The following is a 13880-nucleotide window of genomic DNA, read 5'->3' on the forward strand; positions in this document are numbered from 1 at the left end:
ACTGCATATTGTAAGATGCAATTTATATGAAATATGGAGAATAGGTAAATCTATAGAGATAGAAAGTAGATTAGTGGTCACCTAGGGCTGTGGGACAATTGGGGAAAACAGGAGGTGACTATGAAAGGGTACAAGATTTCTTTTCAAGGTGATGAAAATGTGTTAAAATTGACTGCAGTGATGGCTGCACAGCTAAGTAAATATACGAAAAAAGCCACTGAATTGTATGGTCTGTGGATTATATCTCAGTGAAGCAGTTTTTTAAAAACGAGACAGAAGATGAGAGGCAACGGCAACTATATTTCATGGGGGTGCTGGAATCTAAATCCTGGTGTCACTGGCTGAAGCTGGAACAGGGAAGCAAAAGAGTCCTCTACCTTGATGAGCTCCAAACACAGGCTCTAGAAATAGAGCTAGAAAGCAGGATCAACCATTTTGCAATTACAGAAAATAATGAGCATTCTTTTTTTTTTTTTTAGATGGATCATTCTTTTTTTTTTTTTTAGATGGAGTCTTGCTCTGTTGCCCAGGCTGGAGTGCAGCGGTGCAATCTCGGCTCACTGCAACCTCCACCTCCTGGGTTCAGGCAATTCTCCTGCCTCAGCCTCCCGAGTATAGCTGGGATTACAGGTGTGCACCACCACACCTGGCTAATTTTTCTTTTTTTAGTAGAGATGAGGTTTTGCCATGTTGGCCAGGGTGGTCTGGAACTACTGACTTCAAATGATCCACCCCCCTTGGCCTCCCAAAGTGCTGAGATTACAGGCATGAGCCACTGCACTCAGTCCCAAAGTGCTGGGATTACAGGCGTGAGCCACCGCACCCAGCCTTCAGAAAATAATGAGCGTTCTTTTCATTCAGATCTAAAGGGAAATCGCAAACCCAGACGGGCTCAGCTTTTAGTGAGCAGGCAATGACATGGTGAAGTCACTGTAACAGAAGGCTCCTATGTGGGAGGGGCCACATGATGAGTGTGGACCTGGGGAAGGGTCAGGTTGGCAGCAGTTTGGGGGTCTCACAAAGAAAAGGCTCAGTCTGAAGTCAGCACATCAAATGACAGCATAAACAGTGAGCTTGTGTTGACGGAAATGCAACAAACCTCTCCTGCTTGAACTGGAAGGAAAAACAATGATTAAAAACTGGACTTTTAGGTGGCTACCTGAGGCTGCAGGGTGAGGGACTGGGGACATGTTGGTCAAAAATTTCACTTAAACAGGAAGAATAGGTTTGAGAGATCTATTAGACATCAGCAGGGTTCTAGGAGTGAATTCTCCTGCCTCTGTCCACACCCAGTGACCAGAGGTGGGTGGTGGAGTCAGTCATGTGGGGGGCAAGGTCTCTCAACTCCTCTATGTCGATTCCTTCCCTCCCATTCTCCCTGTTTGCAGCACAGGCTCCAGCTTCACAGAACAACTCAGCAGATTCACTTCTCCCAACATTCCTCGAATATCCACTGTAGGAAAAGCACTGTGCCACAGACTGTGGGTGAATGAAGAACCAGAAAGCAAGGTCACACAGTGAGGGCATGTGGAGGTAGACAGACAGGTACACAAGGGACTGGCACCAGGCAGCGTGGAAGGAATATAACAATGAAGCATGTAGTTTACCGAAGGGAAGGGGCAACCAATTCTGATAAAAATGAGAAAAGTGAAGCTCAAAAGAGTGATCTGCCCCAAGAATGGATTAGAGATGACCCCAGAGGCCTTCCATTGCAGTGTGAATAGCCACCTCTTTTAGTCTCTCCAGCAGACATTTGGACAACTTAACTTCTAAGCTCACAACTCTAAAGGTTCTTCTTCCCCCACCAACTGCATCAAGAATAACTGTAGGGAAATGCTGGCTCGCCCAAGTCCAGAGCAGAATGTCATCATTGCCTGGAAGGCAACGGATTCAGCATGCTCAGGGATGCGTCCACCAGGAATCAGTCTGAACCGTAGCCCTTAGCTGTGTGACCCTGGACAAGTTCATTAGCCTCTCTGAGTCTTGGTTTCCTCCATTATATAATCAAAATCATCATCCTAATAGGAAAACCAGTAGTATCAACCTAAGAGGGTTATTGAGAGGATTAAATGAGACTATACGTATTGCTTAGCACAGTGCTTGACACTAACGAACACTGTAACTAAAACTTCCCCACATTTATTGATTTAGAGATCGGTCTCCCCGCTCAGTTCCTTGAGGAAAGCAACACTGTCTTATTCCTCTTTCTGTCCCCAGCACCCAACACTGTGCTTTGCATGCACAGTGCATGCTCATAAGGTTTGGTGAGTGAATATATGCAGTAAAGGGTATTTCGTTAACAAAGGAGATGAGCTTCTTGGGTTAACCATAGGAATCAGACAGCCACAGCTGTCTGGTTTTCAAAGAGATTATGATAGAAAGCCACAAAGGGGTGAATCTGACAACAGAAGAAGTTCATAAATTCCACTCAGACAAGCAGCAGGGTACACCCTTTTCACTCCCGAAGCTCATTTCTTTCTTCCCCCGCAAGTCAATAGAAGGAGGTCAGGCAATAACCTGTATTTTTCTCTCCCAGACTTAATAAGCTTGAATTTAAACTGTCAGTCTTACATTTTCCCATTTTCTTCTATCTCCTTCTGTAATTTAGGCCTTGACCCTGACTTTAATTACAGACCATTGCATTAGCTGTCCTAGCAAGCTGATCTCATGCACTTAGGGTACAGCAGGAGCTACTTGGGGAGCACGAGCAACCTAAGGCAAGTTTGTTAGTTCCAGACGTGGCTGGCACTTTGAATGCCAAGGAGGAAGCCTGTTAAGGGCTGTACCTCAGAATGTGACTGTATCTGGAAACAGTGTCTTTAAAGAGGTAATTAACTTAAGTCATTGGGGTGGGTCTTTATCCAATATGACTGCTATCTTTATAAGAGGAGATTATGACAGAGACAGGATCAGAGGGAAGACCATGTGAAAATACAGAAGATGCTATCTACAAGCCAAGGAGAGAGGCCTCAGAAGAAATCAACCCTATCAACACCCTAATCTCATGCTCAAAACCTCTAGAATTATAAAAGATAAATTTCTGGAACCAACCCAAATGTCCAACAATGATAGACTGGATTAAGAAAATGTGGCACATATACATCATGGAATACTATGCAGCCATAAAAAATGATGAGTTCATGTCCTTTGTAGGGACATGGATGAAGCTGGAAACCATCATTCTCAGCAAACTATCGCAAGGATAAAAAACCAAACACCGCATGTTCTCACTCATAGGTGGGAACTGAACAATGAGAACACATGGACACAGGAAGGGGAACATCACACATGGGGGACTATTGTGGGGTGGGGGGAGGGGGGAGGGATAGCATTAGGAGATATGCCTAATGCTAAATGACGAGTTAATGATGCAGCACACCAACATGGCACATGTATACATATGTAACAAACCTGCACGTTGTGCACATGTACCTTAAAACTTAAAGTATAATAAAATTTAAAAAAAAAAGATAAATTTCTGTTGTTTAAGGTACCCAGTCTGGCACTTTGTTAAGGCATCCTTAGCAACGTAATAGAAAACCCATTTTCAGAGTCAGGAAAACCAAAACCAACCAACCAATTGGTAGTGGAAAGGAACTGGGGGAAAGGGAAGCAGCTTTCCCAGTTCCAAGACCCAGGTGCTGCTCAGCCAAGCATAACTTGCAGAATGAACCAATGTACATTTCACCCCAAAGTCTTACCACATTTTCTGGCAGCTTGTGTCCAGGAAGATATTTTACATTTTCATGGTCATTATTTATGATGTCTGTCAGTTTTCTGCCATTAACTGTTTCTTCAAAGACCCACATCTTGACTGTGGAGGCAAACTTCTGAAGTTTCTTGACATTATTACCAATTATTTTTGCAACAGCTGAACCCCTGCAAAAGAAACCGTGGAAAAGAAAAAAGTAAACTCACTTGGGCAGGAGAGAAAAAGCATTTGATTAAAATTCAGAAGACTTGTGTTTTGATTCTGATTCAAACACTGAGCCTACTCAAGATGTGATGTGTATCAGCCCCAAGCCATTTGAAACTTAGTTGTTTTCACATGGAATACCACCACCTGTGACCGGGAAAGCACCAGAATTTGGCTTAAGGTCAAAATGCACCACCCCTTGAAACTAGTAAGAATCAACCTATCTTGGAAGACAACGTCACAGGCAGAAGAGAAATCCACCCCAAAGCATGAAAATGACCCTAGAAGGTCTTCAAAGGATATTGAGATGTACCTACGGTAAAATAAACTGTGTCTTGATCAACTGCAACAGGTGCAAGGCAGAATCACAAAGGAAAGACAAGAACCTGAGTGGATTCCAGAAGAGGAGCAAAGAGAGAGCACAGGGCCCAGTTGCTGAGTACTTTGCACTCCCTCCTCCCTGCAACCAAGCTGGCCTCTGGTCCCCAAGCTCCCTTTTCTCTTCATCTCTATTTAGCAAACATGTTCTAGTGACGGCTCGGTCTCCCATAGGCTTTCCTACAGGGGACAAGAATGACCCTGATTTGTTAACATCTGTCCTCCCGACAGCAGTGCGGGTCTGCACGTGGTTGCTGCAACAGAGGAGGTCGGACCAGGCACCTGTGTCCATCTCACAGAAGCCGCTGATGGGGCCACAGTGGGCACTTGATCCTAGCTGAGCCTGTCAGCTTTCCTCTCTGGACTTTCAACTGAGAGACAGTTTGTTTCTTAGATGACTTTCCTAGTGTGAGGAGCAAATGAGAGAATGCAGTAAAGAGCATCTTGCAAATTCATGTGTTAGGGCAGTTGCTACTTTTTCTCACAATTATTCTCAAGACAACTTGATGAGATGGAGTAGGGGGTGATAACAAAAGGCAGGGGCAGCCAAGCAGATGCAGAACATGTTGGAGACATTTATTTTCATCCTTGGATGAATCTGTTATTCTAACCCAATGATAATACATCCCAGCATATAAACCTATATGCTTTAACAACCACAAAAATTCAAATAATTCTAACAGATTATAATTATTGTCCCTTTCCTGACATAGAATGAATAAACTGAAACTGTGGTTCTCAACTTTGGCTGCACACAGAGTTACCTGGGAGATTTAAAAATCCTGAGTCCCAGACCACACCCCAGGCCAATGGAACTGGCACTTCTGTGGTGGGATCAGGCATCTGTACTTTTTAAAGCTCCCTGATGACTTGATGTGCAGCCAGGGCTGAGAGCCACTGCTCTGCACAATGATTAGGATTCTCATGCCCACCTCCCTCACGAAAGAATAGCTGTAGATATCAAGGCTATGCAGCTGTACCTGTGAAATTCTTATTCTATGCCAGCAGGACAGGTTATTAGAAAAATACCCATTAATCCAATTCTCCTACTGACACTTTGTAGAAAGGAGGCCAGCAATCTCCCACCATCACTACGACTTTTATTCTAATCTTAGAAACAGCTGCTCACGTACTCACAGGGAGATAAAGGCTGTGGTTCACAGTGTTCCCTGGCATCAAGTAACTTTCACAAGGTCACAGAGAACAAGTGTGGTTCTGGGGGACTGAGCATCAACTGACGAGGGGCTATGAGACACCAGGAATCTAAGTCTAGTAAACCACTAGACTATTCTATTGGTTTTCTAGTAAACCAATAGAAAAAAAGTGGAAAAATAAATCAGAACCAGGAATCCCTCCCCATGATCTTACTGGAATACACTTGCTTTCCCCTTTACAGCTGCCTCTTGGGGAAGCCAAATATTTGCAAACAGAGGCAAACCTGTAGTATCTGCTGCAATGAGTTGGGAATATTTATTTATTTATTTATTTATTTATTTATTTATTTATTTAATTTATTGATACAGGATCTCACTCTGTTACCCAGGCTAGAGTGCAGTGGCGCAGTCACAACTCACTGCAGCCTCGACCTCCTGGGCTCAGGTGATCCTTCCAACTCAGCCTCCTGAGTGGCTGGGACTATAGGCACGTGCCACCACACCTGGCTAGAGTTAGGAAAATTTAAACAAACATTGGTACCATTAAGAACTAGGCCCTCCAGACCATGTCTGTACGTCCTTTGGGATTCAATGGGGCTTGAGGGGACAGGATAAAAAAATTAATAAGGGGAATTCCAGTTATTTTACTCTTGGGGGGTCACCAAGACCTCATTCTACTTCATTCCTGGTTTCATCAACAATTTCATTAATTCACTCATTTATCGCAGTCATCAAATATTTACTGAGCACCTACTATGCGTAATGCATTGGGCCAGATGGTGGTAATACAGCAGGGGAAAGGCAATGTGTTCTTTGCTCTCAAAAGCTTACCACCCGCTCAGAGAGATAAATAGCTAAAAAGCATTCATGATGCTGTGTGTGGTAAGAGGTGGAGGAAAGTGGAAACAGATGTGGTTAGAAGGGTAAACTGCAGTGGACTTCAATACAAAGGACCCAACTGTAATACATGTTGATCCATGACAAGTCTCCCAGGCTCAACCTTCTATTGAGAGAACCATAATGGACAGCCCAACCCAGGGTGCAGGGAGAAGACACAAGGATGGTGCTCAGGAAGACCAAACCCCTGCTGAGAAGCAAAAACGGCTTCACAAATCAGGGCTGGGAAGAGCAGACACAGCAGTGCTTTCCACCCAAATACTCAGCTAACTGCAGACACATGAGTGAGCCCGACCAGCTGATCCATAACTCATAAGCAATCATAAATGCTTGTTATTTTAAGCAGCTGAGTTAGGGGAGAGTGGGCTGTGTTGCAGCAAAAGCTGACGATGCATAAATACAGCATCTTTGTATGGAGGCCACTCCAAGTAATTGTTGGCCAAACTGTTGGATTTGCCACCCAGGGATTGGCAATGTGGTGGGAGGGATTAGGGGCTGGGGTAGTGTTCAGTGTTGAAGGAAGGACTGTGGAATTAAATTCACATATGGAGAGGAACAAAACGATCCTAGTACCTTAAGGCCTAGTTTTGTTCTCTATATATAATTTATACAATAATTTTTTTGGCAAGGGTGGCAGGGAGGCAGGACATGGAGGAGGAGGACCAGAACTTAAAACATTATATTTCATTTTGTTTTAACTCCCTTTGGTATACTCTCTCTGTTTGTTTGTTTGAGACAATGTCTTGCTCTGACCAGGCTGGAGTGCAGTGGTGCAGTCATGGCTCACTGTAGCCTTGACCTCCCAGGCTCAAGGGAATCATCCCATACTCTCGAGTAGCTGGACTACATGTGTGCCACCATGCCCAGCTAATTTTTTAAAAAACTTTTGTAGAGACGAAATCTCTCTATGTTGCCCAGGCTAGTCTTGAACTCCAGTGCTCAAACGATCCTCCCACTTTGGCTTCCCAAAGTGCTAGGATTATAGGCGTGAGCCACTGCGCCCAGTCCAATCTCCATGTTGAACTCAATATTTTCTCTGTTGTCCACTTTTATTTGTGTGGTTTATAAAAAATCAAAAAGTATAACCTGCACCCAAAACTCCTTTGTGCCTCTGGAATGGTACCAGATGCATTTGTCCCAAGTGTTACCTCTTCTGACCAATGTGAAAGAGCAGTTTCATTTTTCTTGTGGATGAAACAGAGCAAGGAAAGTGTTTTGGAGGAGCCAGAGGGTTTTGAAGGGAACAGAGTCTACTTATAAGTGACATACCCGGTTCTAAAGAAATGGGCCGGGGGTGGTGGCTCACACCTGTAATCCCAGCACTTTGGGAGGCTGAGGTGGGCGGATCACAAGGTCAGGAGATTGAGACCATCCTGGCCAACACGGTGAAACCCCGTCTCTACTAAAAATACAAAAAATTAGCTGAGCATGGTGGTGTGCGCCTATAGTCCCAGCTACTCAAGAGGCTGAGGCAGGAGAGTCGCTTGAACTCGGGAGGCGGAGGTTGCAGTGAGCCGAGATCATGCCACTGTACTCCAGCTTGGGCTACAGAGGAAGACTCTGTCTGAAAAAAGAAAGAAAGAAAGAAAGAGAGAGAGAGAGAGAGAGACAGAGAGAGATGACTGGCCAACAGAAGGCCACTCCAAAAATGTACATAGATATATTAGAGCTGAGCTTAAAATAAAAGTACTGACTACAGTCCACAAAGGTGGTTTGCATGTGAACAGGTCATAGTTGGGGTCCCGCGGCCACACTGCTGGCACTCTCCATGTCTCAGCTGCTTTCTGTAACACTACACAAGCGTAGTCAGGCACAGGTCTTTATCTATCTATCTATCTATCTATCTATCTATCTATCTATCTATCTATCTATCTTTCAATTCCCACGTATCTATCTCTCTATCTACCTGCCTGCCTATTTTTCAACTTCTGCATATCTATCTATCTATCTATCTATCTGTCTGTCTGTCTTTCAACTCCCGCATTTTGAGAATCGAGGGCACTGGTCTTCACATGGCTGGGTCAAGGGCATGAGCAGCCACCTCCACATCAGGCTCAGCTCATCCGTCTACAAAATGATGGGGGGTGGTGGTGGTCAGGTAATCTTTAAGGTTCCTTCTAGGTCTATGATCGAATCCAGTGCTTCCCAAAGTGAGAAATGGGTACTAGGGATACACACGAAACCAAATGACACTGAATCACTCGTGCCCTTTTCAACTCTCATGGTCTTGAGCGAGTGCAGAATGTCTCGCTGCAGTGCCATTAAGTGGTTACCATCTCTCCAGCATGTGCTAATTTCCCTTCTTCACAAACTCTGAAGAGGCCTCAGACTCTGAGCCTTGGCAGGTAGTAATATCTGGCAAGAATTTTATAACACTGTCTTGTTTTCATTCTACTGGGTTTTGTTGTTGTTACCTTCTACTTGTGATATTTACTATAGTGGTATGAAGTTGTCTTTTAAAGTAAACATTTAGGCTGGACACAGTGGCTTCCACCTGGAATCTCAGCACACTGGGAGGCTAAGGAGGGAGCATTTCTTGAGCCCAGGAGTTTGAGACAGCTTGGGCAACATAGTGAGATCCTGTCTCTACAAAAAATAAAAAATTAGCTGGGCATGGTGGCTGTACCTGTAGTCCTAGCTACTCAGGAGGCTGAAGCGAGAGGATCAGTTGAGCCCAGGAGGTCAAGGCTGCAGTTAGCCATGATCATACCACTGCACTCCAGCCTGGGTAATGGCACACAACCCTGTCTCCAAAAAATAAATGAATAAAAATAAACTTTTAAAGAAAGAATAGCAGTCAAATAATACTATAGCTATGAAGCAGATAGAGCCAAAGCCATAAGGGTGCTGCCTGCATGATGTGTTTAATCCTACTCAAACTCTTCATCTTGCAGATTAAGATGCATGAGACTCAGTCATGTTCACCTTGCATCCTACAACCAGGTATGGCCTTCAGGTAGGTCTTACCTGGGGAGGAGGTTGGGGAGCCTTCCAGACAGAAGGAAGGCCCCTGGAGCAAAGGTCAATAACTAGCTAAGGCAGAACTTGGAGGACTCAGGTCTGCTGATGGCCAGTCCTGGGTCTTTACATAGATGTATAAAATTCTATTACCCATGAAATAATGAATTGTCTTAAGTATTAGGCCTTAAAATATACACTATTTCACAAATCCTGTAATGCTATGCAAATAAAATTTAAAAGGAACTTGAGTAGATGGGTACTTCCTATAAGATTTCATTTAATCTTTATTACAGCCCACAAGAGAGGTGCACATTATCCCCATTTTATAGATGATGAAATTGAGGCCCAAAGAGCATAAATGAATTACCTAAGTCATGCTGTCCATCTACAGTTAGCAATTCAAACCCAGATCTGAGTGTCTCCAAAGCCTGCATTTGTTGCTAATTCATATTTGCCCTATTGTAGTGTAGAATCTTTTATTGAAAATATTTATTGAGCACCCATTAATTTCAGACACCATGCTGGGTGCAAGGGATACAAGGGAATAAACGCAGACAAGTTCCCATACTCATGGAGCTTGGAGACTGGTAAACAGAGATTGATGTTGTTTCAACAAGCACAGAAGAAAGTGTAACTGTACTGCAGGGCATGGTAGCTCACGCCTGTAATCTCAGCACTTTGGGAGGCCAAGGGGGGCAGATCACGAGGTCAGGAGTTCAAGACCAGCCTGACCAACATGGTGAAACACCGTCTCTACTAAAAATACAAAAATCAGCCAGGCGTGGTGGCGGGTACCTGTAATCCCAGCTACTCAGGAGGCTGAGGCCAGAGAATCACTTGAAACTGGGAGGCGGAGGTTGCGGTGAGCTGAAATCATGCCACTGCACTCCAGCCTCGGCAAAAGAGCAAAACTCCGCCTCAAAAAAAAAAATATATATATATATATAGAAATATATATATAATATATATATAGAAATATATATAGAGAAATATATATATAAGATATACAAATATATATATAGAAATATATATAATATATATAGAAATATATAATATATACAGAAATATATATAATATATCTAGAAATAGATACAATATATCTAGAAATAGATACAATATATCTAGAAATAGATACAATATATCTAGAAATAGATATAATATATCTAGAAATAGATATAGAAATATATAAAATATATATAGAAATATATATAATATATATAGAAATATATATAATATAGAAATATATATTATATATATAGAAATATATATATTATATATAGAAATATGTATATAATATATATAGAAATATATATTATATATAGAATATATATTATATAGAAATATATATTATATATAGAAATATATATTCTATATAGATATATATATAATATATAGAGAAATATATATTCTATATAGATATATATAATATATATAGAAATATATATTCTATATAGAAATATATATAATATATATAGAAATATATATTCTATATAGAAATATAAATATATATTCTATATAGAAATATATATAATATATATAGAAATATATATTCTATATAGAAATATATATTCTATATAGAAATATATATAATATATATAGAAATATATATTCTATATAGAAATATATATTCTATATAGAAATATATATAATATATATAGAAATATATATTCTATATAGAAATATGTATTCTATATAGAAATATATATAATATATATAGAAATATATATTCTATATAGAAATATATATAGAATATATATATAGAAATATATATTCTATATAGAATATATATATAGAAATATATATTCTATATAGAATATATATATAGAAATATATATTCTATATAGAAATATATATATATATATATAAAGAAAGCCTAGCCAGGGCGGAGCTCCAAGGCTTAGTGGGCCTTACCTGGGGAGGAGACTGGGTACCTTCCCGGCAGCAGTAAGGCCTCTGGGGCAAAGCTCACTCATAGCAGGTGGCATGGCCAACAATAGGCACAGATTTTATCTAGAACCAACACATCCAGGGAGGAGAGAAAAGAAGGAAGAGGAGACAGGTTATGGGAAGGAGAGAAGAGGAGACAGTGCAAGAGAAATGGAGAGGATCAGGGAGACTAAGGGAGGAGAAAAAGAGGAGGGAGGGAAGGTGGAGAAAATGGCGTGGCAGGGGCAAGAGGCAAGGAAGGGACAGGGTGGGCAAAAACAGCACTAATTTGGTGCGTACCAGGTGTCAGGCACTGTTTCAAATACCTTACCCATAGTATCCCTTTTAACCCTTCTGCTCTACGGCCCTGAGTCCCAGCTGGATGGACACCCGCCTGCAGGAGGTCCTAACCCCTAGCTTGGCAATGCCCTCCCCGCCTCCACCCCCGGCTAACCCTTTGCCATTCACTCTGTCCACAGCCTTTTCGCCCCTTTCTCTCTAAAATGGTGTAGTATTTAATTAGGCCGGGGAGGTACTACTTCAGCCAAGGAATGGACGCCTGTTTTTAAATAAAAATAAAAATTTCAGAACCCTCTAAACATAATAAATTTATTATGCCAAGGGGGAAGTTAGGCCTTGGAGACTGGCTTATGTATAACTTGCATGCTTGCAATTCTGCTTCACTCTCTTCCCCACTGTTCTTGACTTCCTCATTGTAAATGACTAGGAGAGACCAGATCTTCCCGCTTCTAATTGCTGATCTTTGTTGTACATTAACTGCCTCCTTCATTGTCCTGTACCTAACTCGCACCAGATAGCGTCAGTCCAAGACCCAATGATGGTTACATCTGCATTGTGGAAAGTTAAATATACCTCCCCCACCACTCAAAAAGACCACCTTGACTAATCAGATCATTGTAACTTACATAGAAACATGCTGAAATCCTATTGAACACTCAAATTTCTTGGAATCTGTTCTTTCTGGGCAGGCTCACTTGTTTTTTTGTTTGTTTGTTTGTTTTTTGTGTTTTTTGAGACAGAGTCTCACTCTGTCGCCAGGCTGGAGTACAGTGGTGCAATCTTGACTCACTGCAACCTCCGCCTCCTGGGTTTAAGCGATTCTCCTGCCTCAGGCTCCCCAGTAGCTGGGACTTACAGGTACGTGCCACCACACCCAACTAATTTTTGTATTTTTAGTAGAGACAGGGTTTCACCATGTTGGCTGGCATGGTCTCGATCTCTTGACCTCGTGATCCGCCTGCCTCGGCCTCCCAAAGGGCTGGGATTACAGTTGTGAGCCACTGTATCCAGCCGGCAGGCTCACTTTTAACCTTCGCACTTAATTAAACTCTCTTTAAACTAGATTCTGACCTATTTGATTATTTTAGGTTGACACTATCAAGTTGGGCCTAAAAACCTGACGAATTTCTTCGAGGCCAGAAAGGACCCTATAGTCCATCCTTCTTTTGCCTATGGAGGAAGCGGAGGTCCAGGAAGAATTCGCCATCAGATTCTCCACATTCCATGCCCCTATCTCTTCCAGAGCTGACCCGGGCTGGTTCCATGGGCAAGAGGGTGGTCCTTTGTGGTTTAAATAACATGTACTTTTTCACTCATAAAAGCAATACATGAAAAAATAATTATGAATAATCTCACCACCCAGGGAGAACCACTATTAACATTTTGCGTAATTCTTTGCAGTCAAAGGGCTTTTAAAGAACAACCAAATACCAGAGTATTACATGCAAATGTTAAAAATGAAGTATTTTAAAAATAGATCCAACTTGGTGAATGTTATTTGATCTCTACATAGGGAAGCTTTCTAAGCTTAAAATCAAAGAAAGAAACCACAAAGGAAAAAAGATCAATATGAACAACTTCACTTCAAAGAGGAAGGAGACTGAAAAGGCTTTCTATCAAAATTCAAACTGCAGAGGAAAATGCTTATGATAGAATGTTACATTTAGCAAAAAGGATGTAAAATTGTACATATCATATGATTGCAAGTTTCCAATTAATAAATAATACCACCTCAGATCCACTTAGATGGCTACTGTCAACACAGAAAATAATAAGTGTTGGTAAGGATGCAGAGAAATCACGACCCTTGTATACTGTTGGTAGAATTGTAAAATACTGCGGCCACTGTGAAAAACCAAATGGCAGTTCCTCAAAGAATAAAAATAGAACTAACATACGATCAAGCAATTCTGTTTCTGGGTATACACCCCAAAGAATTGAAAGCAGGGTCTCAAAGAGGTATTTGTACACCCATGTTCATAGCAACACTATTCACAATTGCCAAAAGGTGGAAGCAACCCAAGTGTCCAACAACTGATGTACGGATAAGCAAAAGGTGGTCTATACATGCAATGGGATATTATCCAGTCTTAAAAAGGAAATTCTGACACATGTTACAACATGGATGAAGCTTGAAGACATTATGCTAATTGAAATAAGTCAGACACAGAAGGATAAATAATGTATAATTCTACTTATATGAGGTACTTAGAGTAGTCAAATTCATAGAGACAGAAAGTAGAAGCATGGTTTCCAGGGACTGGGGAAAGAGTGGATTGAGGAACTGTCGTTTAATGAATATAGAGTTTCAGATTTGCAAGATGAAAAGAATTCTGGAGCTCTAATTC

The 13880-nt window shown here is 41.5% G+C and overlaps 1 protein-coding gene across 3 annotated transcripts in view; it reads right to left on the minus strand.

The window, feature by feature from the left end:
* GPD1L (glycerol-3-phosphate dehydrogenase 1 like) overlaps window positions 1-13880 on the minus strand; it is a 64470-nt gene that overhangs the window by 38441 nt on the left and 12149 nt on the right. For all 3 annotated transcript variants that reach the window (XM_055284729.2, XM_063612668.1, XM_063612671.1), the window contains exon 2: window positions 3702-3879. In XM_055284729.2, coding sequence (XP_055140704.1) covers window positions 3702-3879 — 178 coding nt within the window. The remainder of the gene's footprint in view (window positions 1-3701; window positions 3880-13880) is intronic.

This window comes from Symphalangus syndactylus, chromosome 1 (assembly GCF_028878055.3).
Source record: "Symphalangus syndactylus isolate Jambi chromosome 1, NHGRI_mSymSyn1-v2.1_pri, whole genome shotgun sequence".
Taxonomy (NCBI): domain Eukaryota; kingdom Metazoa; phylum Chordata; class Mammalia; order Primates; family Hylobatidae; genus Symphalangus; species Symphalangus syndactylus.